The sequence below is a fragment of the Pseudorasbora parva genome, chromosome 13, assembly GCF_024679245.1.
Source record: "Pseudorasbora parva isolate DD20220531a chromosome 13, ASM2467924v1, whole genome shotgun sequence".
Classification (NCBI taxonomy): Eukaryota; Metazoa; Chordata; class Actinopteri; order Cypriniformes; family Gobionidae; genus Pseudorasbora; species Pseudorasbora parva.
In genome coordinates, this window is record NC_090184.1 from 13,625,129 (window position 1) to 13,641,426 (window position 16,298).

The 16,298-nt window shown below is 36.8% G+C and overlaps 1 protein-coding gene across 4 annotated transcripts in view; it reads left to right on the plus strand.

Moving 5' to 3' along the window:
- pcsk5b (proprotein convertase subtilisin/kexin type 5b) overlaps positions 1-16,298 on the plus strand; it is an 81,278-nt gene that overhangs the window by 24,885 nt on the left and 40,095 nt on the right. For all 4 annotated transcript variants that reach the window (XM_067413233.1, XM_067413232.1, XM_067413230.1 and 1 more), the window contains exons 6-13: positions 2,549-2,637; positions 4,797-4,969; positions 6,570-6,782; positions 9,949-10,049; positions 13,376-13,479; positions 14,805-14,922; positions 15,008-15,196; positions 15,402-15,538. In XM_067413233.1, coding sequence (XP_067269334.1) covers positions 2,549-2,637; positions 4,797-4,969; positions 6,570-6,782; positions 9,949-10,049; positions 13,376-13,479; positions 14,805-14,922; positions 15,008-15,196; positions 15,402-15,538 — 1,124 coding nt within the window. The remainder of the gene's footprint in view (positions 1-2,548; positions 2,638-4,796; positions 4,970-6,569; positions 6,783-9,948; positions 10,050-13,375; positions 13,480-14,804; positions 14,923-15,007; positions 15,197-15,401; positions 15,539-16,298) is intronic.

The window sequence follows — 16,298 nt, forward strand, 5'->3', positions numbered from 1 at the left end:
AATTTTAGAAACTGTTTATTAACTACTTTTTTAAAAAGCATAATTCCTGTGAAAAACTACTCCATTACAGTAACAAGAGTATTTGTAATTCGTTACTTTACACCACTGTTTGCTGCATTTCTCTAGCAAACATGATGGTCGTTGAACCATTTTGTCTGTGTGCTCTAAATTTAAAATGTTTTATTACAAAAAATAATACAAGAGTCTCAGTATCTTTGTCAGTTGCCACGATGCCACTTGTTCAAAAACCTGTTTTGATTAATGTTTAGCAAGTTAGTTAAAGTTAGTTAAACTGTTGATATATTTATAGCTAGCTACTGGCTCCCTTGAGCATTGAGGCTTTTAAAGTAACGTAAGGATGCCAATATGCATGTATAACTGTTTATATTCCTATGGAAACAAAGTTGGGGCAAAATGTATTGAAGTGAAATGTAGATCTTTACATTACAGTCATAAACCATGATTTTCTACTTCCCATTGCAAGTCGAAGGCAGTTGGTATTTATAATTTAGGGGGAGAGGAAGTTTAATTTTGGAGAACATTTTATTAAAAAAACAAACAAATTTGTTTTGTATGTTATATACTGTATACTTTGATTTCATGTTGTTAGTGTCTCGTAGTATGCTTGTGTATAAGCTAGATGGTCTGAAATCCATTTAATTTCAATTTTGACTTGTGTTGTTTCATGTCTTTAAACACAACCATTCAAAAGTTTGGGGGTATTTTTTTAAAGCATTAAGTTGATCAAAAGTGACAGACATTTATAATGTAACAAAAGGTTTCAAATAAATGCTGTTCTTTATATCTTTCTCTTCATAAAATAATCCTGAAAAAGAAGAATCCTGGTTGCCAAAAAAAGAACAACAAAAAAACAAATTAAGCTGCACAACTGTTTTCAATATTGATAAATAATAGTAAGGTCCTTTTTACACCCAGTATTGAGATGTGTTTTGGTCGATTGGATCACAAATGGGCGACGCTAAATACAGGTGTAAATGGGTCTAAAACATTATGAACTTGCCCACTTTCGACCACTTACAGAGTTAGTCGAAAACACATTATACCGGATTGCTTTCGTATGCAAACACTCGTTGTCTAAAATGTTCAAACTGCCACAAAAGACTGCCTTCTCTTTGTGATTTCTTGAGGCTGTATGTTTTTCCTCATCTCCGGGTGTGTTCATTTGTAAATTGTGCAAGTTTTGTTCATTAGATCGAAAGACCTAAAAAAGGCCCATGCATTTACCCATAGACCCTCCCCTTGTAGAAATCAGGACAGAAGTGGTTAAAAGTGGACAAAAGTGAGGGATTCAAATACCAGGTGTTAATGGGTATGTGTCTCCCTTGTCTACTTGTGATCTGATCGACCAAAGCGCATCTTAATAACAGGTGTAAACAGGGCATAAGACATTTTTCTTGAGCAGGAAATCATCATTACAATAGATTCTAAAGGATCATTTTAAATTGTCAAAATATTTCACAATGTCACTGTTGTATTTTTGATCAAATACAGTATATGCAGCTTTAATAAGCATAAGAGATGACTTTTCAAAAGCATTTGAAACCCAAAACTTTGAAGAGTAGTTTAGACTTGAAGAGAAGTCGTCATTCTTTGGGGATTTTACTGTAGATTATTTCTTATTAAATATCACATATGGCCTATATCAGAATTAGATAATCACTGGAATAGTTTTAGTCTGAAGTCAGTGGATTGACATCGGGATCGAGCACACAGACCACCTGGGAGTTCCTCTGGCCTTTTGACCTTTTAAATGTTTATGGTTGCGTTGGTGACCGATCCCTGGTCTCATCCCAGGATCTGGTGCTGCTGTGGATCTTTACAATCTTTGTTTCTTTTTCTTTTTGTTTTCTTTTTTTTAAATTGCTTAGATTGGAGACTGTGGTTACCATGGTAGCATGAGTTTTTCTATGCAGCTGTTCACTGCTGGAGGTTCCCTAGCCGAATCTCTCTCTCTCTCTCTCTCTCTCTCTCTCTCTCTCTCTCTCTCTCTCTCTCTCTCTCTCTCTCTCTCTCTCTCTCTCTCTCTCTCTCTCTCTCTCTCTCTTCTCTCTCTCTCTCTCTCTCTCTCTCTCTCTCTCTCTCTCTCTTCTCTCTCTCTCTCTCTCTCTCTCTCTCTCTCTCTCTCTCCGTCTGTCTGTCTTTGTCTTTAGTGGTTGTTTTAAGTGCATTTCTTTTTCTGATGATTTGTATTAGATTTATGTGGGTTTAGTTTGGGTCAGGAATGTATCCACGTTGCGTCTGAAGCAGAGGAACCGCTCAAATGTTTTCCTTCAATATCTCAAATATTTAGCCACTGTGTTTTAGCTTTGCTGGCTGTGGAAGCACATGTTTAGTTTCAGCCCAGCTGTGCTCTCTCTCTCTCTCTCTCTCTCTCTCTCTCTCTCTCTCTCTCTCTCTCTCTCTCTCTCTCTCTCTCTCTCTCTCTCTCTCTCTCTCTCTCTCTCTCTCTCTCTAGTTATTGTTTATGCAGTTGGTGAACGTGTGTGTGTGTCAATACTAACACTAACATCTTGTGTGTTCTGTTCAGGCATGGCACGAGGTGCGCTGGTGAAGTAGCAGCGTCCGCCAACAACTCCCATTGCACGGTTGGCATTGCTTACAACGCCAAGATTGGGGGTGAGTGTAGCTGATGAGTTCTGTCTGATTTAGACCCACTACTGTACTTGGGAAATCTGCCTTTTGTTCATTCTCATACAAAAAGGTGTACATGCAGTACACCAGAATAGTTAAATCCCCAAAACTGATATAACGCAAATTAGTATGTGAATAGTTGATAGATCTGTACGGACCAGGCCCTACAGTTCGGCTTGCAAGTTGGCTTGCAAACACACAAATATATACGCGCACACACACACGCAAGCACTTGCATCAGCAAAACTTCACTGCAGACAAATCTGCACGCTGAAAACTTCCACAACATAATCAGTAGATATCAAACTATCTGTAACAATGCAATACTATCACATATAGAAGCACAGCTTTGTGTTTTAATCTCAATATGTCTGCAAATCCAGTCTTGATGTGTGTCTTGTTTTACAAACGATCTGCAGCGAAATGAAGGAACAAACATGCAATGTCTTGCGCACGTGAGCTGGATCTTCATTAAAAATAAAATAAACCACACATTTCTAATATTAGAATCCGAAGGTAACTTATGCAGCAACTGTGTTCTTTCACAGCTTGAGGCCTTTCACATACTCTGACGTCACAGGATGGCACATTCTGAGATCGAGCGTTTGCTGGGTCGGGTGTGTCAAGAAACTTTTCTTTGACTAACAAGGAAGTTTTCAGCTCCGAAACGCACAGGATATTCTTATGTGACGATGAACTTTTATATATTAAAGGCTAAATGAAAAATTGATTTTCAATTCATGACAGCTTTAACCATCATAGAGGGAAAGTTTAATATTTGCACATGCTCTTTATCTTGCTAGTTTACACATTAAAGTAATTTTAAACCATTCCAGCACAAGAAGTAAAAGTGCTGTTGTCTGTGAGTGCAGCTGCACACAGAGAGGCACGTTTCAGAAAACCAAATTGATTCCTCTTTCTCATCTTGCGCTTACACACACACACACACACACACCACACATGTTGGTCTATGTGGTTTACAGGGACTCTCCATAGGCGTAATGGTTTTTATACTGTACTTTTATACTGTATACTTTTATACTGTATTTTCTATCCCCTTACACTGCCACTGCCCCTGCCCCTAAACCTACCCATCACAGGAAACATTCTGCATTTTTACTTTCTCAAAAAAACATAATTTAGTATGTTTTTAAGGCCATTTGAATTATGAGGACATTTGATATGTCCTCATAAACCACATTTATAGTGTAATACCAGTGTAATACCCATGTAGTTATACAAATTTGTGTCCTCATAAACCACATAAACAGGCTCACACACACACGTACGTAGTGTTTCCATGTTTTATGGGGACTTTCCATTGGCGTAATGGATTTTATACTGTACAAACCGTATTTGTATCCCCCTACACTGCCCCTGCCCCTAAACCTACCCATCACAAAAAAACATTCTGCATTTTTACTTTCTCAAAAAAACTCCTTCTGTATGATTTATAAGATGTTTTACTCATGGGGACCAAAAAATGTCCCCACAAGGACAAGGATTTTGGATATTGCCATCTTTGTGGGGACATTTTGTCTCATAACGTAGGGATTACCAGCCCACTCACACACTCACACTCAAAATGCCCATCTCATGTATTCTCATAAATGTAGGTATTTTAAAGGATTCAATTCACCCAAAATGTAATTCTGTCATTACTCACTCTGTCGTTCCAAACCCGTAAGACCTTTGTTCACCTTCGGAACACAAATGAAGACATTTTTGATGAAACCCGAGAGCTCTCTGACCCCTCCATAGACAGAAATTTAATTACCACTTTCAAGAAAGGTAGTAAGACATCGTCAAAATAAATGTGACTGCAGTTCTTTAACTTTAATTTTATGAAGCGACGTGAATACTTTTTGTGCACAAAAAGTCTCTTATGCTCAATGTGCTCACTATTTGATCAGATCTACAGTAAAAACAGTAATATTATTACAATTTTTTACTATTTCTGTAAATTATCAGTCAAATGATCCTTCAGAAATCATTTTACTATACTGATTTGAACATTACTTCTTATGTGCTGATTAATATTTTTATTATAAATGTTTATACATGTATATTTAATGAATCAAAAGTTCAAAAGAGCTATGATCTTCAGTGTTTAGTGTAAGGTTTCCTTTCGGCTTGTCTTGCAGGTGTCCGCATGTTGGACGGAGATGTGACAGACATGGTAGAGGCCAAATCACTGAGTCTACACCCTCAACACATAGATATTTACAGTGCCAGCTGGGGTCCAGATGATGATGGCAAAACCGTGGATGGGCCCGCTTCCCTCGCCAGACAGGCCTTCGAAAACGGCATCAGACTGGTAAAAACAATCTCTTCATGTACATAAGTTAACGTTACGTTCATATGAAAAGCGTGTTATACTTTTCCTGCAAGTGAATGTGTCTTTTTCCATATGATGTGGAGGTCATAAATCAGAAAGTGTTATTTCCATCAGTGTCGTCAGTCACATCTCTTCAGCAGTCTGGCCCACCTAGGGTGTTTTCCTTTCCTTGTCACACCCTACCACCTGCTACACAAGTGAACTTTAGAACGTGATTTTAGTTTATCTTCCTGAGTCATGAATCGCAGTCAGTAATTGGCACGTATCCTGTGCCAAAGGTGTGTTTGGAGTGGTTTAGGCATGTTTCTGGTATGTGAAACTGTTAGACATCAGGTAATACGGTTCTCTCATTAGACAAGGTTGAAGGATATTAATGCCTGAAGATTATATCGTCCTGATCCCGTTATCTGAAAACAATGAACATTTTGAATAAGTTTTTATTAGTATAACCAATATTGTTGTTGCTAACTAAAATGAAAAGTATTAAATATCCTTCTTTATTTAAATAACATGTCAATATATAGATATTTGACAAAAAAACATAATTTATACTCAAATTTACAAATTTATATTCATGCTAATTAAAAATAAAAACTCATAAAAAAGGACAAAAGCACATCACACAAATTATTACTACTTCTAAAATTGCTTATAAAATAAAAGCAAAATGAATATGAAAGCTGAAAATTAAAGGGTTACTTCAGCGATTATCATATGGCTTTGTATCAGTAGAAACCCTGAAGTATATTCAAATGATTGTGCTTTCCCCCCTCATATGCCCCTGAGACAAGAGATTTATCCATTTTATTTCTGGAAAAATTCCTCCTATGATGCAAATTGATGATATTTGCATCATAGGAGGAATGTTTGGCCAAAGGCTAAAGACTACAGCCAGCAGAGGGAGCCATTTCTGCATGTTTTGAACCCGCGCATGAGGGATGGAGATCACACTCCGAGCTCAGCTCGCAGCTACAGGCACTCATTTAAACAGAGCTATGCTGAGCAATGTAAGTCTTTTAACTTCTCAAATTAATTTCTATGAAAGTTAAGCTTGCAAAGAACTCTCGTTGTGAATGTATGCCGCGAGTGTAGTCGCGATTACCTCAGCTCTCATCACGAGAGCTCATCAGCTCATTTATTTCACTCCTGCAGTTAGTGCTCAGTGCTGTGATACTCGTGCGATGTGACTCACTCATTATAATGAACAAACACGTTCAGTTTTTAATTTTAGTGTCTTCTCCAACTCAGTCACAGTAATCAAGTTGGTGGCTTTGGGAATGGCCTCACAGGGCAGCGAAGCATTCTGGGAATTGTAGTCTTTCATCCCAATGAGACAAAAATACATTTTCTGTCTTTTCTCAGTCTAGAAGGCACCAAATTCAAAAATAATTTCACATTTCTACTACATTGATGGCCCAGTTTAAATCCAGATTCATCTTCCTGGCGCTGAAGTACCGCTTTAATAAAAAAAAAAGCTAATTTGAAATAAGAATCTAGTGCTGGGCAACTGATTAATCTCGTCTAAAAACACCTAGTTCACATTTAACAAAACATGTTCACTTATGTATTTTGCTCACAGGGCAGGAAGGGACGGGGCTCAATCTTTGTTTGGGCATCAGGAAATGGTGGTCGAAGTCGTGATCACTGCTCATGTGACGGCTACACCAACAGCATCTACACAATATCCATCAGCAGCACGGCAGAGAGCGGCCGCAAGCCCTGGTATCTGGAAGAGTGCTCCTCAACCCTCACCACCACCTACAGTAGTGGAGAGAATTACGACCGCAAAATTGTAAGTTACTAATATGATGCATAAAACTGCAACTAGTAGAGACAGTTGTTATAAAACAGGCCTGCTACTGGATTAGCTTTAAAGTCACCTAGAGTAGTGTCTAGTTTACTAGATTTAAACTGCATCCTAACCAGGGAGAATTATGATAATAATTATGTAAAGACATCTTTGTGTGTTTAAGTTGAGACTACTAAAAAGACCAAAAAGAATGCATTTTCACTGATTTTTTTTTGTTTTTTTGGTCTGTACGTCTAATGCTTGAAGATTATATCGTCCTGATCACGTTATCAATGAATACAATGAATTTTAGTAGTATAACCAATATAATTGTTGTTAAATAAAATTGAAAGTATTAAATATAATTTATTTAAATAAAGCTTAAATATAGCTCATGCAAATATATAGTATGTATAAATATTTAATAAAAAAACTTAGTTTAAATTCTAATTTAAATTAATTCTAATTAAAAATAAAAACTAATAAATATGACAAAAGCACATCACAAAATTACTAAAATGTAGTAAAATTAATAAAAGCTCATTTGAAATAAAAATAATTGCTATAATATAATATAATATAATATAATATAATATAATATAATATAATATAATATAATATAATATAATATAATATAATATAATTTGTGCTTTATGCTCCATTCTGACAGATTCACGTTTTTGGAAGTTTACATAAAATAACGGTATTGTTTCTAAACTATTTCAAGGTTGGGTTCTCAAGCAATTAAACGCTGTTTGCGATGCGAATGAGCAGCTGTAAAGCATTGAGAGTTTTCTTATTTCGGTTAAAAAGGGTTTCGTGTAAGTGGCCCCAATAACTAATGATTTTTTACAACGAAAGTGAATAATTTTAATAGATGAAAGATGAACTTACTTTAGCTGGACAATACATTGTTTCTAGAGCTGCTGTACAGCCAAAACTCTTCCATTTAATCCCTTCTTTTAATTTCCTGTTATCACTGTAAAGCTCTTTGATACAATATATATTGTAAAAATCGCTATATAAATGAAGGGGACTTGACTTCATTTTCATGTGTTTCTTTGGCCAAGTGTTTGATCTGCTTTGTTGGTCACTGTGTCATGAGACCGCCCTGGTGTTAACTGCTGTGGTTTACACAGCCCACACACACTTTTACACACTCCTCTGAGAGTTACAGACCGACAGTTCTTCCTTGTCTCTCAGCTTGTCTCAGAGTGACGTGTGAAATTCCACACTGACTTTCAAACTCCTTTCGCAATACATTTTTACTTTCTGAGGTCCAGTGTTACAGACATTAGCACTTCTCTTTGTTGTCTTCTGCAGGTTTCAGGTAGTTCGGCTGAGACGTTTTACAATCTCAGTTGTTCTTAACTTTGTCCATTTAATTGTTCGCTTGTGCATAATCAGTCACACATTTTCACAGTGCCCTTTAAACCCATCTTAGTCTAATTCATATCATAAATCTTCTTAAAGGGATAGTTCACCCAAACATGAAAAATTATTACGCCATGATTTACTCACTCTCAAGTCATCCTAGTTGTATATGACATTCTTCTTTAAGGTTATTACAATCTGATTTACTTTAAAATATGTCCAGGCTCTTCCAAGCTTTATAATGGCCCAAAATTTGAAGCTCAAAAAAGTGCATCCATTCAATAAAAAATATCTATATTTAACACATTTAAAAGTAAATTATCTAGCTTCCGGTGGACCGCCTTCCATATTTCAACTTTTGTAACGTTTATAATGGATGGATACATTTTTTTTTTTTTTTGGTAATCAAATTTTGGGCTGCCATTATAAAACTTGGCAGAGCCAGACCTTTTGTAATATATCTTTGAAAGAAAAACTAGAATGGCTTTTATGGGAAAATTTTAATTTTTGGGTGAACTTTTCCTTTAAGACTTCTGATTTGATCTATCTTAAACCAAATAAATAAATAAAAACCAATTAGATAGGAAGAGTGGTGTTGACTTATGCAAAAATATGTTTTGCTGGTTGTTTATTATTGCATACCGGATGTTAAAAGCAGAATAAAATCTGAAATCCCTCACACAGATGTCCCACAGCTGAAATTAGTCTCATTTATTTGATCCAAATGGCCTCAAACTAAACTCTTGAATATATTTAAGAGATTTTATTACACAAATCTCACAAACTTCAAACTGATGCCGACACACAGTATCTGAGTGGATTATGGTGATAGTAATTTACTGCTAAGTGTAGCACAATGGCACATTTCTAGCACATTTCATCATCAGTAAGTGCTGCAGTATGTTGAAATGCATTTAACAAATAACAATTTTGTTCAATTCAATGAACTTTATTGTCCCCAATGGGGAAATTTGTCTTGGACTTGCCCATATACACATATACATTGATGAAAAACGTATGAGTTAATCTTGAGTTAAGTGCATTGTGTGTCATTTAAGCTGCAGATTCTTTGAAAATGTAAGTGATATAAAATGTACTGGATCATAAAGGTAAAGGGTTAATTCACCCCAAAAATAAAATAATCCCTTCATTTACAAACCCTCAAGCCATCCAAAGTGTTTAGGACTTTCTTCTTTAAGCCAAACACAATCGGAATTATATATACAAAAAAAATCCTGGCTCTTCCCAGCTTTATAATGGGATCGAGATAGAGCCTGAGATTTTGAAGAAAAAAATTGCATCCATCATAAAAGTAATCCATATGACTCCAGGGGGTTAATAAATGCCTTCTAAAGGGAAATGATGGGGATTTGTAAGACAAATATCCATATTTATAACTTTATAAACTATAATCACTGGCTTCCGTTAATGGCCATATGCCAGTTGAGTCCTGGAGGAAGAGTGACCTCTGACCAGACGCATGCCGTAGGATGTAGGAGTCGCATAAGCTTAGGCGAAAGTACACTCATCGCGCCGTTCAAACTAATAAGGCTGGTCAACAAACTCAAGCTCCTTTGACATTTCTCTTTAAAGATTCTCGTTTTAGACTTCTCATTTGTGACCGGTGTTTTCTTTTTGTCTATCCTCTGCGCTTCCACATTCGTCACTACGTGTGTCGGGTCAGAGATCACACTTCAACCGCAACTAGACTCGTGTGCAGCCTTTATCGGAAGCCAGTGATTTATGCTAACTTTAGTCACAACTTAAATACATGTTTTTTTGTCTCTCCTGTTAGATCACAACAGATCTGAGGCAGCGCTGCACAGACAGTCACACTGGAACGTCAGCGTCAGCTCCGATGGCGGCAGGGATCATTGCTCTTGCTCTGGAAGCAAAGTAAGCCGCTAACTCCCCACCAAATCCTACTCTATGCTCATTTCTCTACCAGCTGTTTAGTTGGTGGAATTAACATCCTAACCACTGTATGCTAGGTTAAAGAGATGGGTATTTAATCGAATTGCTTCTATTGGATAAAAGCGTCTACTAAATCATTAAATGTAAATGTAGTTGTGAAGGGTTCATTCTATACACTCCAGTTACCTTTATCAGTTATCGAGTTTCACCCTTTCACTGGCTTTGTTTTTTTCCTACTGTACTACCTACAGACATTTGTATGTAATTGTATGTAAATGATCTATGTTATCACCAACAACTTTACATGTGAAATGAAAGAATGTCGTTGAACAGTGTCAGAATGGGTGGTCATATGAATATGTGCTCATTAGTGATGCATAGAAATTGAGGTAACTGATAAGGTTAATGCCAAGTAAAAGTGCCCAAAAAAAGCATATGTTAATTTTTTGTTTGGGGTAAAATGGTTATTGATGGCCGATATCATTGACTGAAACAAGGATGGTTAATTAACGCTACTGATCTGTTTTTAATATGTTTGTAAATAATAATAATACGTTTATTTGTTATAGTGCCTTTCAAGAACCCAAGTAGTACAAGAGTACAATCAATTGACAATCAAAATAACAGTCCTCCTGCTCATTATTACAAAAAAAAAAAAACAAGCAGATGGACACACCAAACAATAACAGATAATGAACATAAGTTATAGAATCAAAGAGAACATTAAATACAATAAAGTAGTCATATGACATAAAATGAAAAAGTGTGAGATCACTCGAAGGCAGAGAAGTAGAGAGAAACATAATTATTTACTGACCATAGAGAATAGATGAGTTTTAAGTTGGGTCTTAAATGTCTGGAGAGTAGTTGTGGTACAAAGATTCGGGGACAGCTTATTCCATAGATTAGGGCCAATAACACTAAAAGCCCTACCACCCACAGTAGAGCGTTTATACTTGGGTATAACAAGCAAGTTATCATTGCTAGATCTGAAGGTCCGGACAGAAACATATGTTTGCACTAACTCAGCCAGGTATTGGGGAGTGGGGCCATGACTTGCTTTATAGACCAAAACTAACAGTTTAAACTGGGTACGACAGGCCACGGGAAACCAGTGAAGTTGGTTGAGGATAGGAGTGATGCATTCAAGTCAAGTTTGTATTTATGAGTTGGGGAATCATAATTATGTTGTCTATTGCCAGATTTTCTAAACGGGGCAAAATAGCCTGAGAGCACAATTCCACAAATGCAGCGTTGGGAGTGAAAAGTTCAGCGTGTGATGACGCACGCGCAAATTAAAGAACACAGACACAGCCGGATCATTTCTATAATGACCAACGCAATCTACAAAGAGCAGCTCAATTTAGTTTCTGGTTTTTAGACATGCTTTTAGGGGCGGTAAATAATGTCGCATACCAGTAAATTGACAAACAAATAAACATATAGGTCAGCTGCAAAAACAACTGTGTCCATGCCTTTTTAGTGCTAATTTTTCACTATGTGTCTTTTGTAAATCCTGACAGTAGTTTTTTAGACAGTTGCAAAATGTTAGTGTTCAAATCACTTAAATGATGAAAAATGGGCATTGTGTGTGTTTTTACTTAAATTATTCAATTTATAAAGGTGCTGTGAAGTGAATTCTATATTAGTAATTGTACAATAATGTACATACAACTTGTTTTATTGTAAATTAAAAAAAAAACTATTGGTAACACTTTATTTGACAGTTTTTGTTACACATTACATGTACAAAGATAACAGCAAATTATACATAATTGTAAGCAACTAATCTTAAACCAAACCCTACTCCTAACCCTATAGTAAGTACATGTTGTTAATTAATATTAATCAGTAATAAGTTCTATAATTACACAGCAACAAAGGCAATTCCAAAAGTGCAATCAAATAATTTCATGCATTATAACAAATTTATCGTCATTAACTACAGATGCTGCATCCATTGCATCGTCCGCCATGCTATCTGATTGGCATGCCCCAGACTCAGAAATGAGTTTAACACCCATGATTAGGACATTGTAGTGACTTTCAACTTGTGCATCCAATCTTTCTGGCGACAATTTTGGACGTTTAATTAAATGCAGCTAGTGTATTCTGTGCACACTATAATAATCTACAAAATGTAACCATGTCAGGCATTACAGAACATTTTAATTACCCAGTTATTAAGTTATTTACTCAAACTTTTATTTTTGTCATTACGTCTTTGAAAACGTGAACTTTGGTGTTTTGTTTTGGTGTTTCGCAAATAAATTTCAGTGCATCACTAGTGTTCATGGCTGGGACGTCAATACTATGACACATGGGTAAATCACCAATTTTTGCTGCTTAATTTCCATAACTGTTCTGGTGGAGCTTTGTGTTGTCAATGATGGAGTGTTTCCGTGGAACATCAATCCCCTATTTCAAAAGAGCAAGGAAAATTCGTGCAACTTTAAAATGGTGGGATTCTGAACGCCATGTAGCGATCGTCATGCTTTCCGTAAGTTCAACTGTGTCTGATTTCAGACAGGATATTGAGGAAAACCTTGACATATGGCTGCCATGTGACTGTATATTCCCAGCACAATGGAGTTAGAATGTTTTAATATTTTTGGGGGATATTCAGGGACACATGGCATTCATCTCTTTTGATTTGATGTCTGATCCCACAGTGCATGGTAAATTATGGGAGCGAATGCTTCAACCAAAAAGCTAGCCAATGAGACGCTTTCACACTAGCACTTTTGGTGCCCACCCGGGTTCGCTTGAGTTCAGTTCTTTTGGATGATGTGAACTATTTTCTGACTCAGGTGCACACTCAGGTGCTTCTGATATGAAAGCAGTCTCCTAAATTGCGGAAGTGAACCGTGAACTGCTATAGATGAATGTTCACTTGTTTGTGTGTGTGTGTATGTCTGTGTATGCTCACTCCCCTTGGCGCATTGCAAGTAGATAAATCATTTCTGATTTTAGAGGACAGCACGCTTTCTTTGGAACATTTCCAGTATTTTTGCAGCAGATAGACACAATTTTGGCGTCTTCTCCTTCATAGCCATTACCTAACAACATTGGTACGCGGCTGCAGCTTTATGACGCAAGCGTACAGCTGTTCGTACCCAAATAATATAACATGAACAGAGACCAGCGAGGGAAGGGGGAGGGGAAAGCAAACAAACACTGCTTCGGACTAAGCAATGGAACCAAGTGTGAAAGCACCTTAAACTAGTTTGGAGGTATTCTTTAGTAATGCTTTTAATCACGTCGATGTGGCTGTCCATCACTGTCTGTCTGATTTTTGCTTCTTACAGTACTTTCCTGACGTGGCGGGATGTACAACACATTATAGTGAAGACGTCTCGTGCTGGCCATCTCAGCGCTCCTGATTGGAAAACCAATGCAGCTGGTTATAATGGTAACAGCCTTTTCATTTCTTTAATGAATGCCTTGTTTTACCCAATAGATAGTAGTGACGCTTTTACGAAAGCTTGTTTCCGCCACGGAATAAAACAATTTAAAAGAAAACTGCAACTTTTTTCTCTCACAATTGCGAGTTTACATCTCGCAATTCAGACTTTTGTGAAAAGTCCAGTTCAGACAAAAAAAGACAGACTAGCAAATTCCGAATTTATATCACGCAATTCTGAATTGAACAAGCAAATTCTGAAGTTATATCATGCAATTCTGACTTTATAACATGGAATTTTGACTTAATACCATGACATTTTTAGCCTAGAAATCTAGATGCAAATCTAGAAAATCTAGATGCCGCGAGTGTCGTCTAGCAACTCTCAATACACTTCTGAGCTGTAAAAACCAAACTCTGATCAGGCCAATCACATTGTGTATAGAGTCTGTGGGCGGGGCTTAACATAGTGATGGCAGAGTTGCGCTTGCGTGCTTCTAGTAAACAGAGAGTCTTTCGAATCCGCTTTGACCGCGACTCTGAAAGACTTGGGGTTAAGCTTTTCTCTGAGAAAAGAACAAAGAACGGCACTGAAGTCATTCTTAAGAAGGGAAGATGTATTCTGGATACAGCGAATGTTTAATCCATCAACGAGCTCCGCTTCACGTTGCTCTGGTTGGTTGAAGTGCTATCCAATTGCGTGCAGAGGGAGTTTGAAAGACAACCATTTATCCCGCCCCTCGGTTTGAGCCCTGTCAATGGTGAGTTTCCAGACCAAACATCTTGTTGTGGGTCTGGCTTGTCAGGCTGCAATTCTGACTTTGTCAAAAACAATTCTTACTTTATGACACTCAGTTGCGTTCATATCTTGCAATTCTGACTTATAACACACAATTATGAATTTGTATCATGCAATTCTGACTTTCTAACTCGCAATTGTGAATTTATATCATGCAGTTCTGACTTTATAACGTAGAATTGCATTCATATCTTGCAATTCTAACTTTATAACACACAATTGCAATTATATCTCGCAAATCTCACTTTTTATCTCGCAATTCAATATTGTAAGATGTAAGAAAAAAAGGTCAGAATTGTGAAATATAAAGTCACAATTACATTTTAATTTTTTATTCTATGGCAGAAAAAAGCTTTCATACACTTATGAGTACGCTTAGTCTTTTGGGTTTTCCTAGCCTGAACAATAAATGTTCCCCTTTACAACAGCTATCTGCATCATGATTGATGGTAATTTTGGTCTTCATAACAACTCTAAATCTGTGTACATATTGTTATTTTTTTGTTGAACAGTTAAGTTGTACATATTCTTACAGTCAGTCACCTGTATGGCTTTGGGCTGATGGATGCAGAGGCCATGGTGAAAGAGGCAGAACGCTGGAAACAGGTTCCCCCACAGCACATCTGTGTGGAAAATGCTGACAAACAAATCAGGTATCCATAATTCAACAGTTCTCTTACATGAGAGAGTACAGAAATATATAGTAAATGCTCAAATAAAACAATTTCCTTCCTGTAGAACCATCCGTCCAGAGCATGTTGTTCGTTCCGTGTACAAGGCTACAGGCTGCACGGATAACGCAAACCATCATGTTATTTATCTGGAGCATGTGGTTGTACGTATAACAATTACGCACCCGCGGCGAGGAGACCTGTCAATCAACCTAACCTCACCATCAGGGACAAAGTCACAGCTGCTTGCCAACAGGTACAATATACAGACTGTGCACAAATCTTGAGTACATGAGTACATTGATCAAGAATGCCTGCATATTGTGGTTTGTTCTTTCTCTCTAGTGAATACCAGTGGAAGAGATCCCAGTTTCCACTGCTTAGTTCAAATTTTTTTTTGTCTAGTATTTTATTAAGTGCATTTTGTGCTGTGATGTAGCATATACTTATTGTTTTTTCAGGCTGTTTGATCACTCAATGGAGGGCTTTAAAAACTGGGAATTCATGACAACTCACTGCTGGGGCGAGAAAGCTGCTGGAGACTGGATACTAGAGATCTATGACTCTCCTTCTCAACTCAGGAGCCAGAAAGCACCAGGTAGTTTCTCTGTACAAAACACATTAACTGTTACTTGAACCATTTGGTTTTACACAGTGAGGATACAATAGATGGAACATTTAATCATGATTAATCACACCACTTTTGTGCAATTAATTGCATACTTATCATGAAATTAAGCATACATGATTTATTTATTTTAACGCATTTCTTTTTAAGTTATAATTTGCTATATCCAGCAAAGTAAACAATCAGATTGAATTACATTTGGTTTATTTAACAACATAAATTGAATAATCAAATGTAAAAATAAAACACCGATCAGTCTTCATTATATGAATTAAATATACATTGATTCTTTTTTAAAGCAACAAATGTTATTCTGTCAAGAGCAGAGAGCAATTTCCTCTGTCTATTGTTGTTTGATTAACATTACGCACATGGGTTTATTAGGCTGCTGTCACTTTAAAAACTGCACAGATGCAATAATGGTTGCACGTGTGCTTTCTGTTTACTCTACTCACTCACCAAGGTGAGCATTTTGACAGAATTGTGTGTATTTGGCCATATAAGCTGCATAAGAGAACTAAAATCGGGATTATGCGACGTCCAAGAGGTGTCTTCCTGTGAGTTTGAGTACTTCACTTATTGCGCCTAATAACATTAAGCATGTCACACGTATGTAACGCGTATGTCATGTGCCCAGTCTATTCTTTGCTGTCTGCAACGACCTAAAGTTTGGACACTTCATAATTAAAATTTAAGTATTAAAATTGTTCAGTTATTTTAAGCCATTGTG